Source organism: Petaurus breviceps, unplaced genomic scaffold (genome assembly GCF_028583685.1).
Source record: "Petaurus breviceps papuanus isolate PSGF00001 unplaced genomic scaffold, PetGlider_PUasm1.0 99, whole genome shotgun sequence".
Classification (NCBI taxonomy): Eukaryota; Metazoa; Chordata; class Mammalia; order Diprotodontia; family Petauridae; genus Petaurus; species Petaurus breviceps.
Window position 1 is genome coordinate 21,774,049 of NW_027187465.1, and position 21,157 is coordinate 21,795,205.

The 21,157-nt window shown below is 48.1% G+C and overlaps 1 protein-coding gene across 1 annotated transcript in view; it reads right to left on the reverse strand.

The window, feature by feature from the left end:
- CUX2 (cut like homeobox 2) overlaps positions 1-21,157 on the reverse strand; it is a 343,700-nt gene that overhangs the window by 18,413 nt on the left and 304,130 nt on the right. The window contains exons 11-18 of the mRNA XM_069081410.1: positions 19,086-19,277; positions 17,732-17,790; positions 16,383-16,431; positions 16,198-16,297; positions 14,528-15,187; positions 13,018-13,119; positions 9,688-10,493; positions 8,112-8,271 (exon numbers count right to left, since the gene is read on the reverse strand). Coding sequence (XP_068937511.1) covers positions 8,112-8,271; positions 9,688-10,493; positions 13,018-13,119; positions 14,528-15,187; positions 16,198-16,297; positions 16,383-16,431; positions 17,732-17,790; positions 19,086-19,277 — 2,128 coding nt within the window. The remainder of the gene's footprint in view (positions 1-8,111; positions 8,272-9,687; positions 10,494-13,017; positions 13,120-14,527; positions 15,188-16,197; positions 16,298-16,382; positions 16,432-17,731; positions 17,791-19,085; positions 19,278-21,157) is intronic.

A 21,157-nucleotide genomic window follows, 5' to 3' on the forward strand; every position in this document is an offset into this window, starting at 1 on the left:
GAGAGAGAGAGAGAGAGAGAGAGAGAGAGAGAGAGAGATGGAAAGAGAGAGAAAGAGTATAGAGAGAGCATAGAGAAGAGAGATGGGGGAGACAGAGACAGAAAGACACACAGAGAGAAGAGAGACAGAGACAGACAAACAGAAAGAGACAGAGACGGAGGGAGCAGAGGGAGCAGAGGGCCTCGGACAGAGCAGTTAGGGGGTGTCCCGTGCATGATGAGCCATCAGGGACACTGGGAAGGAGCAGACAGACACACAGGAGGAGAACCAGGAGAGAGCAGTGTCATGAAAACTGAGAGAGGAGAGACCGCCCCCAGGCCAAGGGTGGTCAGCAGTGTCAAATGCAGCACACAGCAGCAGAAAAGACCCAGCGCACTTGGCAATTACGAGAGCAGCTTTGGTGGCATGGTGAGGTCAGGAGCCCCACTGCAAAGGGCTGAGGATGGATTGATGAGAGGAAGTGGAAGCAGCGTGTGGATGGTTTTTTGCAGACAGTAGGTGCTTAATAAATGCTTCCTGTTTGATTAGTTGCTCCAATGACATTATCTCACTGAAGCCTCCAAGGTGAGGTAGGCACTATGGCTATTATTCCCATTTTACGGATGAGAGACCAGAGGCTCAGATGATTTTCCTGTGGTCACACGGTAGGTGTCTGAGGTGGTATTCTAAGCCAGGTTGCTCTGCCTTCCAGTCCTGAAATTCATCCGATATGCCACATTGCCTCCCCCCCTTTTTAATTAAATTCCCATTTTTTCTTTGGATGGAAGATGACAGAAGGTACTGTGACCCAGAATCAAGGGAGTTGTATGACCCTGGGTAAGTCATTTCCCTTCCTCTGGGGCTCGATTTCCCCATCTATGGATGGTGTTAGAGGTCCCTTCCAGCTCTAGAGCTATGAACACAGGCCCCTCAGGCCCATCAGTAAGGAGGGCTTTGGTTTCAGACACAGAGACAAAAGCTGACCCTTGAAATCCTGTTGCCGTGGTAACCCCTTTGTCCAGAGCTTGCTGATGTCATTTGGGTCCCACTTCCCAAGGGGAGCCCAAAGGAAGCTTCTTCCTGTCTGTGCTGTCTCTGATACAGCCTTGAAAAAGGTGGGGGTTGGGGGGTAGGTGGGGGCTCTCAGTGCCTGGGCAGGGCCCCTCTCAGGGATGTTGATTTATAGGATTGTAGATACAAGGATGGAAGGGAACTCAGAAGCCATCTAGTCTGACTCTCTCATTTTACAGATGAGGAAACTGAGGCACAGAGGAGTTAAATGGCTTGGCTAATGTCACACAATGACCACAGGATCAGAGTTCTAGAACTGACAGTGACCTCAGAGGTCATCTGGTTGAACCCCATCATTTTATTATTTTTTATCCTTTAAACATTTTTCAATCAATCGAAAAATATTTATTATACATCTACCATATGCCAGGTACCAGGCATCTATCCAAATACACAAGGCTTACCCTCAAGGAGTTGGCATTCTACCAGGGCACTAAAGAAAAGAAACTGGAAGCCATAGACAAGCAAAGTCGTTTGGGGTTGGGGTAGGGGTGCTCAGACCCGGTGAGATGTGGAAAGGCCTCTTGAAGGAGATGCAACATGAGATAAGCTTGGGAACTAGGGGTATTCCAGGAGTGCCAATCCTTCTTATCTTACAGATGAGGAAACTGAGGCTCAGAGAGGTTAAGTCATATGTCCAAAATGATGCAGGTAGGATGTTGGAGATGAGATTTGAACTCAGCTCCTTTGACTCTTTAAGTCAGCTCTCTTCCACCAGATTGCCAGCAATGAGAAATTTTTTTTGGGGGGGTTGCCTCCCTGAATTCCCCAGAGGCCTTGGGCTGTGGGCTGAGAAATGCTAAAGTCTCCCCACCAGAAAATAGAAACCCCAAACCAAAAGGTAGCTTTAGTTTTTCAAACTAATTCCCCCAGAGAGGAGAGAGTGACAGCCACCGAGGAGAAAGAAAACCAGATAATTAACATAAAAAGACCAGTGTGATTTCCATATTCCAGGCAGAACGCCAACCACGTCTGATGAGCTGACTTTCAGGACCATTTTTGACAAAACGTTGGAGAGATCTGGAGGACAGCCTTATCTTGTAGAACATACTAATTAAAGGACCAGCAAGTAAGTCGAAAGTGTCAGCACAGTGTGCTGGGGAAGATGTATGGGACAGGCTGGGGAGAGATGGCAGGAGATGCCTCCTTGGATTAACTGGGAGATGTTGTGGGCTGAATAAAACCGGAGGGGAAGAGGAGAAAGGAAAGAGAGTGGGGGGGGGAGGAGAAGGAGAAATAGAAGAGAAAGTGAGAGAGACAGAGGAGGAGGAACAGAGAAAGACAGCTCAGACTTGAGGGATGGAGAAACTGGAGACAGTGAGAGTGACACAGAGGAGGAGAGAGGGGCTGGGCTTGGGGGATGGATAAAAGGGAGAGAAGGTAAGAAAGTGAGAGAAAGAAGAGACAGAGAAAGACAGAGAAAGAGGTGTGTGTATGTGAGAAAGAGAGAGGAGAGAGAGAGAGAGACAGAGAGAGACAGAGAGAGAGAGAGACAGAGACAGAGAGACAGAGAGAGAGACAGAGAGGAGACACACAGAGACAGAGGAGAGACAAAGAGAGAGAAATTCAGATAAAGAAATGGTGGGGGGAGAGGCTAAGAAAGGGAAAGAGAATGAGACAGAAAAGAACAGAGAGACAGAGACAGAGAAACAAAGAGAAGGAGGGGAGGGAGCAGAGAGAGAGAAGACAGGAAAGGAGAGGGAGAGACAGACAGAGTGAGACTGAGAGAGATTTTCTCTTCTGCTTAAGAATTCCATGAAGACAAATACAGAAGTGTCTGGAATATTTATTATGCACAATGTGGGCATTTCTAATGAGGCGAGTTAATTAAAATAAGAGATGTGACAAAGGGTTCCTTGGCAAGTGGAAGGAGCTGGATGCTTAGTTAATAGTCCTTCTCCTCCCCCACATCCGGCACAGGGTCCCCCCTGCTGCTCAGCCTTTACATTTCCATGGACACCAGCCCCTCTGGGGAGGCCTGCTAGGTGATGTGGGTATGGCCTGAGAAGGGGCAGATCCAGAGGATGAGGCGAGAGAGGGGCGTCCTAGGATGGATCAGGGAGGAAGAGAGAGGGGGCTCTCCTCCCTATCTGGGGAAGGGTGGGGCAGGATAGTCCCAGAGGGGATGTCATGTGGAGCAGTCCTGAAATATTAGCAATAGGTGACAAATGTGCAGAAGATTCTCTGGGATCCAATCACAAGCCTGGAATGGACCATGGAGTCCTGTGGCCTCATCCCTCTGCCTTGAGACAAACCCACCCTGGTCAGCTGGGGATTTATCTATCTTCATTTCAAAGCCTTCAAGGGAGCTGAGAGACAACCAGCTGTGAAGTGCTCTTTAAGGGAAAGTCCCTTCTGCTGAGCTTCACATCTGGAATGCAGCCAAACACTCCAGGGCCTGGGCATGCAGCTGCACAAGTCTGATGCCAGTTTTGGGCATTGTCTGGAACTCGCTCGGTCCCTGAAGGCTTCCTGAACACTTTGATATAGGTTCTTCTGGGTGGGAGACATCTGTTTGCTAATAGGATATCAAGGTCAAGAGAATCCAGAACCCAATTCTCTGAAGCAACAGCTTGTGTGACAACCTGTGTGACTTTGGGCAAATCCCCCCCCCCAGAGGCCTCAGTTTCCCCATCTGTAAAATGATGGGAATCAAACCAGAATACCTCTAAGGTCCCTTCCAGCTAGGTGATGCAGTGTAAACAGTGCTGGACTTGGGAGTCAGAAAGACCAGCTTCAGACACTTACTAGCTGTGTGACTTTGGGGCAAGTCACTTACCCTCTATCTGCCTCATTTTCCTCTGTAAAATCCCTGTAAAATAGGGATACCACCATCACCTACCTCTCAGGATTGTTGAAAGTAGAAAAATGAGATGACAGCTGTAAAGTATCTTGCAAACCTTAAAGTGTAAATGCTATTGTTATTTCTATAATCTGATGAATCCTGGTCTCCTCATGTTCTCCTGAATCCCCAACTACTTTTCAGATACACTTCTGACATGCACTCATAACCCTCCTCCTTGTACGTGGGAAATTGATTTCTTAAACTGCAATATGAGACTTGACATTTATCGTCCTTAAATTTCATCGTAGATTCAGCCCAAAGTTCCATCCTGTCTATGTCTTTTTGAATCACAATTCATTCAGTATATTAACTTTCCTGCGTAGCTCTGTGTCATCTGCAAAGTTCATGAGTATGCCAATCTATACCTTTATCCAAGGCACTGGTACTTGTGTCTTGGGATCATCTATGGTGTGTGTGTGTGTGTGTGTGTGTGTGTGTGTGTGTGTGTGTGTGTTTATGGTCTAGATCTGTGATTTTGATCAGTGTGGGAAACTCCAGGCTTAAAAACTCCATCCAGGGATATAGATCGGTCTTTTCCTATCTCCAGGTCTTTTTTTTTTTTTAAACATTTTCCCACCCTAAGAATGCCTTTTCTATCTCTCCAAACCTTATCCATCTTTTGAGTCTCTCCATCTCTCTGAAGCCTTCCAGGACTACTTGGCCACAGGAATAACAGTAATACTATCTCTCATTTCTATAGTGCTTTATGACTGAACTGTTCTTTTAACAACTATGAGAGGCAGGGTGAGAATGTTATTATCCCCATTTTACAGATGAGGAAACTGGGGCTCAGAGAAATGAGGATTCTAGTTTGCAGATGGATGGGACTTACCCTTTAAGTAATCAGTGGGTCTAGGTTTTTCATTTTATGGATTAAGAATCTGAGGCACACAGAAAAGGGACTTCCTTAGGATCACATAGTTTACAAATGTCAGAGCTTGGATTTGTATCCCTTGATCCAAAAGCTTTTTGAATTCCAGGATATTGCCTTCCTATCCTGAACTCCAAGAACACTTATCCGTACTCCTTGTTTGACGATTCTTCACGCGCTGCTTTGTGGCATCTCTCATACTCTTGTATTTATTTCAAGGTTAACATGGGGTTAAGTATGTGCCCATTGTTCAGTTCGTTGCTGTTTTCAGTCTCTTCAGTCTTGTCCTATTCCTCCAGACCCTGTTTGGGGTTTTCTTGGCAGAGATACTGAAGCAGTTTGCTATTTTCTTCTTCAGCTCATTTTACAGATGAGGAAACTGAGGCAAACAGGGTTAAATGACTTGCCCAGGGTCACACAGCTAGTAAGTGCCCGAGGCTGGATTTGAACTCTTGAAGATGAGACTTCAATTCTCCAGGCTGGGTGCTCTATGCACTATGGCGCCACCTAGTGGCCCCACCTTATTATCATTAGTTCTAAATTCCAGCCTATCAAGACTTTTTGGAACCCAATTCTCTTCCAGTGCATTGGCTTTCCTGACCAGCTTTGTGTCTTATGCACATCTGATGAGTATAAAATCCATGCCTTTGTTCAAGTTATTGGTATTTGTGTCTAGGCGTTATCTCCCATTTTTTTTGGGTCTAGACCTGTGATTTTATCAGTGTAAGAAATTCCAGGTGTGGAAACCCCTTCCAGCGAGGAGGGAATCAGTAACTTCTCTGTAGCCCATAGGCTTAGAGAGTTGGAGGTGGAAAGGTGAACACTGACAAGTTAAATGACTTGCCCAGGGTCACCCAGAACTTCCTGGCTCCAAAGTCAGTCTCTATTCACTATTCTACATTATCTCCTCTATCGGACCATAATGTATGCTCCTTGAGGGCAGGAACCAAGGCTTATACTTTGTGATATCACCCACTAGAACTAAGAGTAAAGGTGGCACACCTGGGGAAATTAGGTGGCTTAGTGGATAGAGTGCCAAGCCTAGAGTCGGGAAGACCTGAGTTCAAATCCAGCCTCAGACACTTACTAGCTCTGTGACCCCGGGCAAGTCACTTAACCTTGTATGCCTCAGTTTCCTCATCTGTCAAATGAACTGGAGAAAGACATGGCAAGCCACTCCGATGTCTTTGCCAAGAAAATGCCAAATGGGGTCACAGAGAGCCAAACACAACTGAAAACAGCTCAACAGCCACCAAAAGTGGTACAATGGACATAGCACTGGTGACCAGAACCTTGAATTCATGCCACATGGGGTCTGCTTCCAGAAAACAGGATAGAGATGATTGAGGGGGAGCATGCTAATTGAGGACCAGAATCTGAGGGACTGTCTCACAGAAGAGGGGTCTGGCTTGTTCTGCTTGTCCCCCGAGGGGACAGAACTAGGAACAACGCACTGGTCCAAGCTACCAAAAAGGCAGATTTTGGCTCCATGTTAGGGAGAATGAGTCAGAGAGAGGAGCTGTCCAGCTAGGAAGATTCTGCAAGTGTTCAACCTAGGACATCCTGTAGAGGGCAATGTGGTGCAACAAAAGGCCATTCCAGTCACTTGAAAGAGGAAGGTTGAGTGGTGTAAGCATGCCCCATCCTTGTCTAGGCCTGTTTCCTCATGGGTAAAATGAGGCAGGCTGAATTAGGTGGCTGAGAGGAGCAGTCCTTAACCTTTTGAGAGTCATGGGCCCCTTTGGCAATCTGGTGAAACTTACAGACCCCTCCTCAGAATCACTTATTATTATTATTTTTCTTAAAAAGCAGAGACCTTTTCTTCTTTTTTCTCCCAGTCCCAAATTCTCTCCCTCCCCTCTACCTTCCCACCACCCAGTAAGAAGGTAAAACCCTTCAGATCTAACAAAGACATATTATCATGCAAAACACATGTTGGCATCAGTCATCTTGGAATAATGTTTCTAAATGCAGAAAATAAAACACATAGGATACCAAGGGTATCCCACTATATTGAAATACAGAGATCAGAATATTAAAAAACAAACAAACAAACCAACAAAGAAGTTCCCGGACTCCAGGTAAAATCTGTAAGGTCTGAATCAAAGCCAAAGTCTAGGCTCCTCCGAGCATGTTTCCCCATCAGTAAAAGGTGAGGATTGGACCAGAAGGTTTTGCAGTTCCTTTTTAGTGCTTTATCTGTTTCTCTCCCATTGGCCAGTTGGTTATCTCCATCTCTGCTAGATTTTTTTTTTGTGGACATTTTGTCTCACCCAGGCAACTAGGTAGCCCAGGGGACAGAGTGCTTGGCTTGGAGTCAAGAAGACCTGAGTTCAAACCCTGCCTTAGATATTTACTAGCTGTATGAGATTGGTCAAGACACTTTATCCATAAAATGGTGATAATAGCACCTACCCCTCAGGGATGTTGTGAGGACTGAGTGGCAGAACACATGTAGAGTGCTGAGCAAAGTTTAAAGTACTATGTGTTGGCTAGAATTATTATTCTGATTATCACAGAATCATGAAATTTCAGAGTTGGAAGAGACTGCAGGGGCTATTTAGTGCAATCCATGACTGAGCTAGGGGCAGGTAGGTGGTGCTGAAGTGGATAGAGCACTGGTCCTGGAGTCAGGAGGACCTGAGTTCAAATCCAGCCTCAGATACTTACTAGCTGTGTGACCCTGGGTAAGTCACTTAACCCTGTTTGCCTCAGTTTCCTCATCTGTAAGAGGAGCTGGAGAAGGAAATGGCAAACTACTCCAGTCTCTCTGCCAAGAAAATCCCAAATGGGATCATGAAGAGTCAGACATGATCGAAATGACTGAACAACAATTACTGAGCTACAATAATCCCTACAAGTGGGCATCCAAGTTCTGCTTGAAGATACTCCCCCTCCCTCTCCCTAGAAAAGGGGAACTCACTACCTGACAAGGCAGCCTTCTCCATTTTAAAATCGACTTAGATTTACCACTGAGCTCCTGACAATGTCTAGTCTCAATTCCTGACCTCCAAGTCCCATCTCTTCTTCCTTTATTTATAACCCATTTTTCAGAGATCACCATCTGTGGTCTCTGAAATGAGAGGGAATAGAAAGGACACTGGCTCAGGATTCAGAGGACCTGGGTTCAGATCCTGCCCTAATCTTGTTTACTACTACCTATGTGACCTTATCAGGTTACCGGACCTTGGTTTCCCCTCTGTAAAATGAGAGGGTTGGACTAGATGCCCTCTGAGGTTCCTTCTGCCTCTAGAGTTATGACCCTGTGAGGTAATAGAGGTCTGATGCTCTGGGCTGGGACCCAAGCTCCCTCCTGCCTGGCTCCCACCAGCCTCTGGGACTTACCCTGGGTGGGGTTGGGCTGCTGGCTGATACCCTGGCCCAGCTGATCTGTGAGCCAGAGTTGCATTCGGATAAATGGTTCACGTCCCTTCTGCGTCAGCTTGCTCCATGGCTTGGGCCGGGAGAGCATGTCACTCACGCTGCCCTGGGACAAGCCCAGCACCTGGGGGGATGAGGAAGAAGGATAGTCAGCAGTATCAGGATGATCAGGGTCCCCCATGTCCCTTTCTTGGCTCAGCCTGGGCCATTCTCAGGCCCACTGGAGGGGACTTTAGGGCTTCCTCTGGGGCTGCTCTGGGAGAAGGTCCTAGATGGAATAGCTCCCTAGGTTGGCCTAGGGACCTGGTCCTTCTTGGTCTCTATGGGACCAGAGAACCCTGAGGGCATTATGCTCAAGCTCATCAGAGAGTCTGTATTTTCCCTGATCTTCAAGAATGCAAACTTCATTTTTGTTTTTTTTTTTTAGTTCCAGTGAGCACATAGTAGGTGCTTTGCAAATGTATTTTTAATGAATAAACAAATGTAGTAACTCTCCAGTAAAATGTACACTTCTTGATGGCAGGGACTGTCTCACCTTTGTCTTTTTGTCCCAAGTGCCCAGCACAGACGTACACACATAGTAGGACACACAGTAGGTACTTAAATGTTTGTGAATTGATTGACTGATAAACATACATGTCTCCCCCTACAGAATATAAGTACCTTGAGGGCAGGGACTGTCTCACTTTTGTATTTGTATCCCCAGTGCCCAGCAGAGGAGCCAGCACATAGTAGACCCTTTATGAATGTTTGAAGATTAATTGATCAATTGACTGACAAATGGGCATATTTTCTCCCCCTACAGAATACAAGGTCCTTGAGGACAGGGACTGTCTTACCTTTGTCTTCTTGTTCTCAGTGCCTGGCACAGAGGCTAACACATAGTAGGTACTTAATAAATGCTTGTAGGTTGATCGATAGACAAATGGGCATGTTTTCTCCCCCTAAGAATATAAGTTCCTTGAGGGTAGGGACTATCTCACCTCTGTCTTTTTGTTCCCATTACCTAGCAGAGTGCTTGGCTCAGAGTAAGGAAGTCAATAAACACTTGTTGAATTGAATTGAGTTTGGCCAGCTCTCAGTGCTTGGGGTGCTGGAAGAAGGAGATCCATGCCTCCACCCACCAGAAATCCTTGGCACTCCCTCCAAGCTCCATCCAGATCCAAACTTTTCCTGCCAGGACCCTCTGGACTTCTGTAGTCAAGCCAATGGCCCATGGTGAATCTAGGCAGAAACTGAAAGCCTTGGCAGCCCTGGCCCTTTAAAGGGGAATCCTTTCAGATGGGATTCCCCAGGCCTTTCCCAGGACCACGATCTTACTGGAGAGTGGCATATGGGGGAACATGTCATAGACCCTCTTTTATGGGTTGTTTTCTCCTATTGGAGAGCATAAGCTCCTGGAGGGAGAAGCCTCAATCTTCTGCTTCTATACATGGTGGTAATTACATGTTAGTGCTTGGCACATAGTCAGTATTTTTCTTTCATATTCTATTTATTTCATTCCCCTGCCTACCATGGAGCTTGGTATGGTAGCCCTTACCTTCTCTCCAAAGATCCTTTGGCAGATGCCATTCTTGGCCAGTTTCTCCTTGACCTGTCGGGTCAGCTCTAGAGTGTCCACCTCTCGGTACATGTACATCTCATACTGCTCTGGTGTAAGGGGGGGCACGGTGGGCTTCAGGGTCCGGGGCACATAAGCTGGGTAATAGGTCAGCCGTCCACTGCCTGGTGGCTCGGAGCTGGCCCCCTCCAATTTCATCTCGCCCACCTTGGGCAGCTCATCCTCCCCATTGGTGGCTGCTGGGGCCTCTTCCTCATTCACCAGGGCCTCCCCAGGCTCTCCCCGGGCCCAGGGCCTCCCGTTGGCTTGGCTGGAGTAGCTGGAGGAGGAGGAGGAGAGGGAGGGCGAGACAGACGTGTAGGGCCGGCTGAGGACGCTGCGTTCTGAGGCCCAGTGCTGGTCGAAGTAAGAGCCAGCGTCACCGATCTCAGACTTGACCTTACGGATGATGCTTTGGACAAAGGCCGCGGGAGACAGGACAGTGAGGGGGGTCTGTGTGGCGCTGCTGCTGGTCACCCCCAGCCCTGCTGGCCCGTCCTCCTGTTTGATGTAGGCCTGGACAATATTCTGGCTTACAGCAGCTAGTGTAGGGCGCTCGGTGGGCGAGGGGGGCACCGAGCGCCCCCCGCCGCCACGGCTGGAGGCCTCCATCTCCAGCAGGGCCTGCTGCTGGGCCTGCATCTCTCTCCGGGCTTGCTCCAAGATGCTCTTAATGGCATCTTCCGAGGTGCTGGTGTTAGTGCCATTGGGGACGCTGAGGGGGATGGAGGGGTTCTTGGCCTCGCCTGCAGAAGGTGTGAGAGAAGGGGAAGACAGTGGCCATGGAAGTTGAGAAGGAGGACTGACCCTCTCAGTCACTCTCCCCCCTGGGGTCTGGTTCAGCCCAGTGATTTCTTCATTATTCACCTCATGGATTATCCACTTGGTGAATTGTCAGGGACCTACTTTTAATTCCAGGCTCAGATAGGGACGCCACAGCCCTGCAAAGTGGGCACTATCCTTGAGCTTACTTATGACTAGTTATGCAGTTGGGCAAGCTACTGCCCTCCTCTGGATTTTAGATTCTCCATCTCTTTTTTTTTTCTTTTTGGAGGGGGGAAGGCAGGGCATTTGGGGTTAAGTGACTTGCCCAAGATCACATGGCTAGTAAGTGTTAAGTGTCTGAGGCCGGATTTGGACTCAGGTTCTCCTGACTCCACATTTGAACTCAGGTCCTCCCGACTCCAGGGCCAGTGCTCTATTCACTGCACCACCTAGCTGCCCCAGTGATTCCCTTTATTATTTATTTATTCTGCCCATGGCTTGCTTTGCATATATTTGTTTGAATGTTGTCTCCCCCATTAGACTCTAAGTTCCTTGAGGGCAAGGACTGTCTTTTGCCTCTTTTTGTATCTCCAAAGCTTAGTTTAGTACCTGGCACATAGTAGGCACTTAATAAATGTTTATTGACTGGTTGAGTTATTTTTATTTGGTTCAGGCTATTTTAGTTCAGAGTCTGACTCTTCTTATATAGAAAACTCTCAGTGAGGAAATTATTTTTAGCAATGCAGTCCCTGCTCTGAAACTTAGTTCTGAAGAGTTGCCTGGAACACACAGAACTACTTGAACACAGAAGAAGAGAACACAGGCTACTTTCTCAGAGGCACACAGCTAGTATGTGGAGGAGGCAGGATCTGGACCTCCAGGACTTCCTAACAGGGAAGCTAGCTCTCAACTCACTCTTTCTCTCAACAATAGAACTGTCTACTTGGCTGACTGATATTTTACGTTCAGGATGTTTATTAACTGACTAGCTGAAGAAGGGTCCAATGCTAGGGAGGAGGATGGTGTAGACTGGAGAAAAAAAGGCTGGATTTAAGAGTCAAAGGAGCAGGTATTGGATCCTGCATCTGTTGGGCCAAGTATGTACATACTTCTCTGGGTCTCAGTTTTCGGCTCTAACAAATAAGGACTGGACTAGATGGTTTCTAGGATCCCTTTCAGTTTTTATTCACCCATGAAAGCCCTGGTGGCTCCCTGAGGCTCTCTGGTTTCCAACCCAAACACCAAAGTCTGTCTTTTTCCAAAGTCCAGGCCCTGAGATCCAAGATGGCCAAAGAACAGTCCCAGCAAAGGTTTTGGAAGTACTACGGGTAGTGCAGTATTAGTACGCAGTTCAGCCAGCATCCACCAGGGGGCAGAAGATGCCACCAAACTAAATGGATCTACCTGAAAGCTCAGGCTTTTGGAATTCCATGGAGTTCAACCCTTTCATTGGACAGGGGAAGAAAGTGAGGCCATAGGAGTGAAATGACACTCAAGGTCTTAAGGTAGCTGAGGCAGGATTTGCATTCAGGTCTTTTTTACTCCTCCAGAGACACTGAAGTAGCTGATACAGGGTTATGCCCAGTGATTTCTGAGTCTCCAGGTAGACCTTCAAGGTGGGCTTTCAGGGAAGGTCCCCTGACCCTAGAATTCCTGGCCCACCTAACTCCTTGAAGTGCAAAACATTTTTCCAGAGGGCTCAGCATCCTCTTAGTCTCTCAGGCTTGGACCCTCGGAGTCATGTTCCCTTTTGGCTGGGCTCTGCCCACTTCCCCATCCCATCAGTTCCCATGTGCCCCAGTGGTATCTCCACAGTATCCTAACCTTTGTTTCCACCCCACTCCAGATGAGGGTACTAGCAGCTGGCCTCTTTGCCCTCTGGGCTGTCCCTTTTCCACCACATTCTTCACACCTCAATGATTTTCTGCAGTAATAGAACTGACCAGGTCACTACCCTGGTCAAACACCTCCAGTGACTCCCTGCTATCTATCCAGTATTATGATGGGGTGTCATTGGCAGCAGAATGTAAACTCCTTGAAGGCAGGAACTGTTCTGTTACCTTTTTGTCTCTGGATTCTTAGCACCAAACACAGTGTGCTCTCTCTCCCTGTCTCTCTTCCTTTGTGTCTCCCTTCCCCTGTCTCTCCATCTCTGCCTCCCATGCTGTGCCTTTCCCCTCACCTCATTCTCTCTCTCTACTCCATGTCTCTTCCTTTCTCTGTCTCTTTCTGTCTCTCTCTCACATTTTCTACCTCTGTCTCCCACTCTCTGCCTCTTCCCCTCCCCCACATTGTCTTTCTCTCTCTCTCTCTCCCACTGTCTCTTCTTCTCTCTCTCATGTTGTCTATCTATTTTTCTCTCCTCCAATGTTTACAAGTACTTTACACTGACCCAGGCTCCCACAGAGAATAGCTCTCAGAAGTAGGCCTCCAAGGCCTGCCCATTTCCCCTCTGCACCTCACAGAGAGGCTGGAGGGGGCACAGGGAACACTGTTTGCACTCACCCCCCTTCTGGGACTCTATTTCTTTCTTTGCTTGCTCCAAGATGTTTTTGATGGCATCGTCTGAGCCTGTTTCAGGTGTCCGGATCCTTGGGGTGATGCTGCCTGGTCAGAGGTGAGAAGAGATCTGTCACTGGGGGCCTGGTGTGGGACCCGCTTGGTCTGCTGCTGTCCAGGAGTCCTGGACAGATCAGTCTAGCATGGAGCTCTGGCAACTTGTGGGCAAGCCTGGGGTGGGGAAGCTATACACAGAATGACTAAGCAAACACTGTCTTTGTTGAGGGCCTACTAAGCATTGTTAGCCCTCTGGCATTTTGCTTCTGAGGAGCAAGGAGAGGAAAGCATTAGACAGTGGCAAAACTGGGTGTCATATGTGGTATCTATCTTGTCGAGGGAGATAAATCCCCTTCTCTCCTCTCACTGCCCTCACCTTGCTGCAGGCCCTCTTCTCCCGACACCTGGATGACTGTAACAAAAAGCTGGTGGGTCTCCCTGCCTTTTGTCTCCCCCTACTACAATCCAACCTCCACTGAGTTGCCAAAGTGATCTCCTGAAAGTTCATATCTAACCATGTTACTCCCTTACGCAATAACCCTCAATGGCTCCTTATTACCTTCAGGATCAAGTGTAAAAACCTCTGTCTGGCTTTCAAAGTCCTTTATACTCTGGCCTCTTCTTATATTTCCAGTTCCCTTAGAACTTATTCCCCCCTTCTACAAACTCTCTGACCCAGTGACACTGGTCTCCTGGTTACTCCCCACATAGGACACTCTGGGCATTTGGACTGCTGTCCCGTGGGCCTAGAGCACTCTTCTTCATTCATCTCTGCCTCCTGGCTTCCCTCCAGACTTAACTCAGATCTCACCTTTGGAAGGTGGCCTTTTCCAGTCCCCCAAGATCCCAGTACTTTCTATCTGCTCTATATACAAGTGATGCTCAATACATGTTTCTTGATTTGATTTCTACCTAATTGAGCAAGGTGCTAAATTAGATAAATCCTTCCATTAGAATCTAAGCCCATCTCAAGCAGGAAATGTTTTGTTTCTTTGTATCCCCAGTACTTAGTACAGGGTCTGGCACACAACAGGAGCTTAATAAATGCGTGTTGAACTGAACGGAGTTGAAGGACTTTAGCTCAGGCATTGCTAGATACATCCTGATTCCCTTGGTTGTTAAAGTGTTTCATCAGCTCCACTCCCTGAAATGTATTTTGTAATTACGGATAGTGCCCCTCCGGCCAGTGGACTGTAAGCTCCTTGAGGGGAGACACTGCTTTCATTCTTGCCTTTGTATCACTTCGTGTTACTTTGTATATATTTGTATCACCTCAATTGCATCCATGCGCTTCCTCTCAACAGCACAGGGATTCTTTCTATTTTTTTGAGTCTGTAACTCCAGGGTCGGCACATAGCGGGTGGTTGTTGGAGTGAATGGAATCGGCTTGGTTGGAGAGAGTCCTTGTCTGTGGCCTGACTGGCGGCCCACTGGGGAGGGTGGGGAGTAGCTCACTCACCTCGCTGGCGCACCTGAATGGTCCTTAGCGCCAGCACATTCTGCTCATCGGACAGGAACTGCTTCATCTTGATGAAGGGCTCTTTACCCTTCACTGTGAGCTTCCTCCAGGGCTTGGGTCGGGCCAGGATCTCACTGACCGAGCCCTGAGACAGACCGAGCACGTAGTGGCCGAACACCCGCTGCCCGATGTTATGTTTCAGCAGCTGTTCCTTCACCTGGAAGGCAATCTCTGCCGTGTCCAGCTGCTCCTCATCCACTGGGCCGCCCTCCACCTGGTCTCCAGGAGGCCCAGGGGTTGTGGCATCGGTGCTGGCAGGCGGGTTGGGTGGGGCTGGAGGCGGTGGGGGCTTAGCATTGTAGAAGGCTGGCGGGAACACCAGGAGACCCCCACTCTCACCCTTGAATGCTGGGGGCATCATTGGCTTGGGGATTAGTGCCTCCCCTGAAAGCCTCTCGCCAGTGCCCAGACTAGGGAAGGGGGACAGGGAGTAAGTCCTTTGGCCTTCCTGTCCCAAGCCAGGGCCCAGCAGGGACTGGACAGGGCTGGGGGAGATGGGGTCTTCTGGCCCTGAAGGATGAGGCATCTGCTGCGGGGAGGGGTAGGACTGGTCGGTTCCCAGAGAATCTTTCACAGAATCATCTTCAGAATGATCGTCCTCTAGAGAATAGAGAGAGAGGGGAGCTATAGGGGCCAAAGCCAGTGGGTCCCTCCCCAGGGAGGCCACCCCTTTCACCCCTAGAATCTCTGTAGTTTCCAAGATGTTTTTATCTCCATCATTTCATTTGATCCTTGTAATGAACCCATGAGGCATGCAGGGCAGGGATTATCTTGTCCATTTTATAGATGTGAAAACTGAGGCATAAAGAAATTAAAAAGCACACTCCCTGCAGCTGAACGCTGAGTAGGGGACTGGGCAGCTACCCCGAGGCTATCCAGGAGATGATTGGTACAGGATGGAGACCAAGGAGTGACTCCTTTGGTGAGTGCTCTCAGTCTGAACCTCATCCCACATCTATGGTTTGCAGTGGACCTCACTTTTCCCATCTGGAAAATGGGGACGATGGGCAGCAATAAATGTGTACAGAGAGGGAAATGGTGTTAAAGGAGACAGAAGTGTTTAATCTGTGCTGAGATGCATCTGGGAACTCTTAAGAGGCCGTAGGGAAATGGAAAGAGTTAAAGAGTTTGGGGCCTGGAGGTCAGATTCAAACTCTACCTCTTGCTATGTGTGTGACCTTGGGGGACTCATTTCCTGTCTATGGGCCTGTTTCCCACTCTGCAACATGAAGCTAAGTGGCCTCAGAAGTCTATCCCAGATCTAAATTGATGACCCTATGGTCCTGTGTCTCTGGGGCTATGTCCTCATCTGTTAAAAAGAGGTTTGGATTAGATGATCTCTAAGCCCCCTTCCAGATGTAGAGGGATGATCCCCAAGTTCATAGCTTTCAGTCTGAATTGTTCTTGTGGCTATATGAGATGAGGGAGTTACAGTCTGACCTTGCGGCCTAATGGTGTGGACCCTCCCCAGACTCATTTCTCCCACTCACATGCCAGGAAGAAGTCCCCAGAGGGAGGGAAGGTACAGAAGGGTAACCAGAGCCCTTGGAGTAATGGGCTCCTTCCTTTTCCCCATGACCTCTGTACTCTGTGGGGCCCATCATTCCTACCTGTGCTGGCCAGAAGGCTTGGCTTTTCTAGGAGGAATTTCTGGGCAGGAAAGAACCCATCCTTTCCTATCATCAAGGCATCCTCTGGCTTGGCCATACTCTGCAGAGTGGGGAGGAGGATGAGTTAGGCTAAATTTGTTCCTGGAAATTTTTCTCCCTTCCCAGGCAGAGATAGAGACACTTACCTGGGAGAGGTTACAGGTGCTGGAGGCCAATTTCATAGCTTTCAGGATGCTGCCAGAGAGAGGGGAAACCATCTGGTATTAGGGCCATTGGGGATCCTGCCCCAAGTTTGGGGAAAGGAACCCTAACTGGGCCTACTGTCTTTCCCACAGGATAAAAACTTGGTCTGTGCCCTCCCCCACCCCCCCGCAACCCAACTCCAGGGCCACACTTAGATGTAGGGGAAGTGCTTGGAAAGAACCACATGTTCTCAAATGCCTTTCCATAGGAGGGGTAATAATCTAAGTACTAATAGACTTAATATTCACCAGGAGCTACTTTATGTGGATCCCCCAAATGAGAAGAGGATCCCATTTGGTGTGGGGGGGATGGGTAAAGGGGACTCTGGATGGGAGCCCGCTGATGCAGACAGAAAGCTGAGGGCATGGCATGCTATCTGGGACTAGTACTCTGGGAAGCCAGAGACTGCCAGGAGGCTCCATGGACAGTGGGAAGGGGACCCTCCACAGAAAAAGGAAGTGTCCAGAATGGAGAGAGAGAGGCACCAACAAACTTGACCCACTTTGTGGTTCTTCTGGGGTAGACTCTATTCTGTTATTCTTTACTCCAAGCAGAGAAAAGAAAGGAAGAAGAGGGAGAAGAAGGAAAAGAGGAAAGAGGAAAGTGAGGAGAGTGAGATGGAAGGAGAGAGGAGAAGAGAGAAGAAAGGAGAAAGAAGAGAAAATAGAGGAGAGGAATGAAAAGAGAGAAGAGGGAGAAAAAAGAGGAAAGGGGGAAGAAAGAAGAGAGGATAGAGGAGAGATAAAAGAAAGAAAAGAGGAGAAAAGAAAGACAGGAGAGAAGAGGAAAAGAGATAGAAGAGAGGGAGAAAAAACAGGAAAGGGGGAAGAAAGGAGAAAGAAGAGAGGATAGAGGAGAGATAAGAGGAGAAAGAAAAGAGAGAAGACAGAGGAGAGAAGAGAAAAAGAGATAGAAGAGAGGGAGAAAAAGAGAGGACAGGGAGAAGAAAGGAGAAAGAAGAGAAGAGAGAGAAAAGAGAAGAGGAAATAAAGACAAAAAAGAGGAAAGGGAGAAGAGATAGAAGAGAGGGGAGAAAAAAGAGGGAAGGAGGAAGAGAGATGAGATGACAGTAAAGGGAAAGAAGGAGGAAAGAGAATAGAAAGCAGAAAAGAAGAGAGAAAAAGAGAGATGGAAGGAGAAAGGAGAGTGAGATGAAGGAATAGGGAAGAGAGGAGAAAAAAGAGGAGAGAATGTGGAGGAAAGAGAGGGGAGAGGTAGCCACCCCCTCCCCCAGGCTTGGGGCCCTTCTCTAGAGAAAGGGGGATGGCCATCATGACCCTGATCAACATACCTTAGCTCTGTTTTAATCTCCTCATAGTCAGACTGAGCCTGGAGCTTTTCCTCCAATTTCTGAAACAATAAACCCCCAAAGCAGAGTTGGTGGGGCTTGTGGCAGACAGCTGGGGATCTCTAAGCCCTAGGAGAAGGCTTGTCCTGCCCCAAGCTCTATCCATGAGCATTTCCATGGTCCTTCTAGAGTCCCCATCTCTGATTCTGGGGCTTGGCCTCGGAGGAGGAGATTCCATCCCAAGGCCAAACTTCAGCCACTTCCTTGGCCACCCCTGGATCCTAGATCCTACAGCTGGGGGGGAGCCCAGAGGCCATCGAGTCATGCTCCCTTGCTGCCCATATAACTCACAAGACTTGGCTAGTCACTTGGGTAGCAAGCTCAGATGCAGCATTTGAACCCAGGTGTTCAGAGTCGGCATTTAGCAAATGGACCCCTCTGCGGTAGGTGAGGGAATTTCTTTTGGGAGATGAGGGCATTGGAGACAATTCATCAACTTAATTCAACCAGTATTTATTAACTACCTACTGTATGCAGAGAGCTTTGGGGAGGTCGGGGAAAGAATGTTAGATGAGACACAATTTCTGACTTCACATAGAAGGCCACACTGGCCCTTGGGCCAGAGTAGGGACAATTCACACTAACAGAAAGGCCTGTAATAGATGGTAAAGTTTGGAGAGGGATAAACTGACCAGCCTCATGAGGTCTGGGGGGGAGAATGTCTTCACTAAATTTCTTTTCTGAACAGATTGAGGGATTTCATTGGTATGGGGCTTCCCCAAGCTCCTTGTACCATTGCACTTAAGATAATAATCTGGGCCACCATGACACCAGGCAACTCACCTAGGGTGGTCAAGCCAGGCAATAGTCAGAGGTAGGCCTGGGGCCTGGGTCTTGTTGACTACAAGACCAGCTCTCTTGTTTGGCTATCATGCCACCCCTCCCTATACAAATTGCAGTGAAGGTAATTACCCCATTAAAGAACATAAATGATTATGACTGTTCCCTTTGGGCATCTCCTTTGGAGAAGCCATTGAGGGTCTTAACCACAGTCTCGAGATCAAAGCCAGGTTTTGATGTCCTCCTAATGATGAGAGTGGTCCCGCAGTGCATCTGGTTGCTTTGGGAAGTGGGGGCTTCCTTTCCCGGGAGGTCTTCAAGAAGAGGCTGGGGGATATCACTTTGGGGAATGATGTAAGAGAGGCTTATTTGGGGGGGTTGGATGAGATGACCTTTCAAGTCCCTCCCAAACTTAAGATCTCTTCTTTTGTGACCCGAGACCCTTCCCTGCCCTCACATCTGTCCTTGGTCTCCCGCACCCCTCTCTGGAGACTCCTCACTGAAGGCTGGCACCTACTTCGATCGCCTCAGTCTTGGCAGTAAGCTGACGCTCCAGATCCGCTATCTGATTGGCTGATGTCTCCTCTAGCTCCTGGAGGGAGTTCTGGAGTTGCTGGATGTCCTTCAAAAGCCGCAGGATCTCCCGGTCCTTGGAGGCCAGGGCAGCCTCCAGCCTGGGTCCAGAGCACAGGGCATAGTTGACCTTATCCTGAGAGTAGAGATGGGTTTTATTCTCTTGGAGGGGAGCAGGACTTGGGGAGGGGGAGCCAGTTACCTGAATTTTATTTTATTTTTATATTTTTAAGCAATCAGGGTTAAGTAACTTGCTCAAGGTTACACGGCCAGTTATTTCTGGGTGTGGTGCTGAGTGTCTGAGCCCGGGATTCGATCTCCAGGTCGTCCCAACACTGGAGCCGGTGCTCTTACTCGTTGAGCCACCTGGCCACCCCTAAGCAATTGGGGTTAAGTAACTTGCTCAAGGTTACACGGCCAGGTGTTTCTGGGTGGGTGCTAAGTGTCTGAGCCCGGGATTCGATCTCCAGGTCTTCTCAACACTGGAGCCGGTGCTCTTACTTGCTGTGCTACCTGGCCACCCCAGTTACCTGAATTTTAAAGCAAGAAGTCTGCATGGAGTCTGACATGGTTCTAGTCTTGCTATAGACTAACCTACATCAGCAATATGAGAATCATTTCCCACCTCCATGCCTTTGCCCTTGTCTGATTAGGATTATGGTGAGCAAACTGGTCAATCAGAGAATCTGATTTCTACTCTTTGACCACACTGATGCCTTGTCTCCTGTGGTGTATTTGGGTTAGGGCCACCATTACTACCTGAAATTAGCAAAAGACTCTCGGGCTCAGGGCCTTGACTCAGAGACTCACTGTGGCTCCCCACAAATGTCTATGGGAAAACTCCCATATCATTAAATATCAGCTCTAGAGCTAGAAAGAATTTCAGAGCCCATCTCATCCAACTCCCAAAGCAGGGAACCGAGGCCCAGGGAAGCCTCTGGTTCAAATTCAAGAAATATTTCCATTGCACCACCAAGTTCAGTGGTTTCTGGCGTCTGAATTCTGAGAATCTGTTGGGGGTAGGGAGAGAAAGGGAGAGGAGGGAGAGGGGGAGACATGGTCCTAGGCAAGGGCTTCCAATGAACAAACACAACAGGTATCAAGGAAAAAAAATGCCTTTTCTGCAGGGAAGATAAATGCCGACTGAAACAGGAAACGGATGTCATTAATACATTAAATTAATTAGCAGTGAGGTTCACTGTCTCTACTATGAAAAAAACCTCACCCCCCCAAACCAGCCAAGTTCCTAGTGGCTGATTAGCACGGTTGTTTGCTAGGTTCCACGGGGGTTAATTAAGAACCATTGGCATATACCAGGCTGAAGAATGCTCCCCCTCTCCCCCTCACTTTCCTCCCTCATTCGTACACAGACACGGGGACAAATGCACAGAAATGCAAGCATGTATGGACACACAGATGTGGACATGCCCATACCTACATACACATGATGCAGAGAGGAAAACGCCCAGGCATGGATAACAGATAAGTAGATGTGGCCCTAAGCATGTCCAATGTGCACCGACTGATTAATAAGCACTTATTAAGTGCCTATTATATGCCAGACACTAGGGTTATATAGACAGAAGTAAAATTGTTCCTGCCCTTGGGGAGTTGACAGTCTAGCTGGAGGAGACAATATAGGATCATATTTTGGATCTGGAAAGAGATGATTCAGTTCAACATTTTACAAATGAGGAAATGGAGGCCTAGAGAAGTGACTTGCCCAGGTCACACAGGTTAGTAAATGCTGTAAGAAGGGCTGGAAGTCCAGTCCTTCATATCCTATCCATCAGACAAAGTCATCTATCTGTCTATCTATCCATCCATCCACCCACCCATCTATCTATCTATCTATCTATCTATCTATCTATCTATCTATCTATCTATCTATCTATCTATCTATCTATCTATCTATCTATCAAGTCATCTATCTGTCTATCTATCCATCCATCCACCCACTCACCCATACATCTATCTATCTATCTATCTATCTATCTATCTATCTATCTATCTATC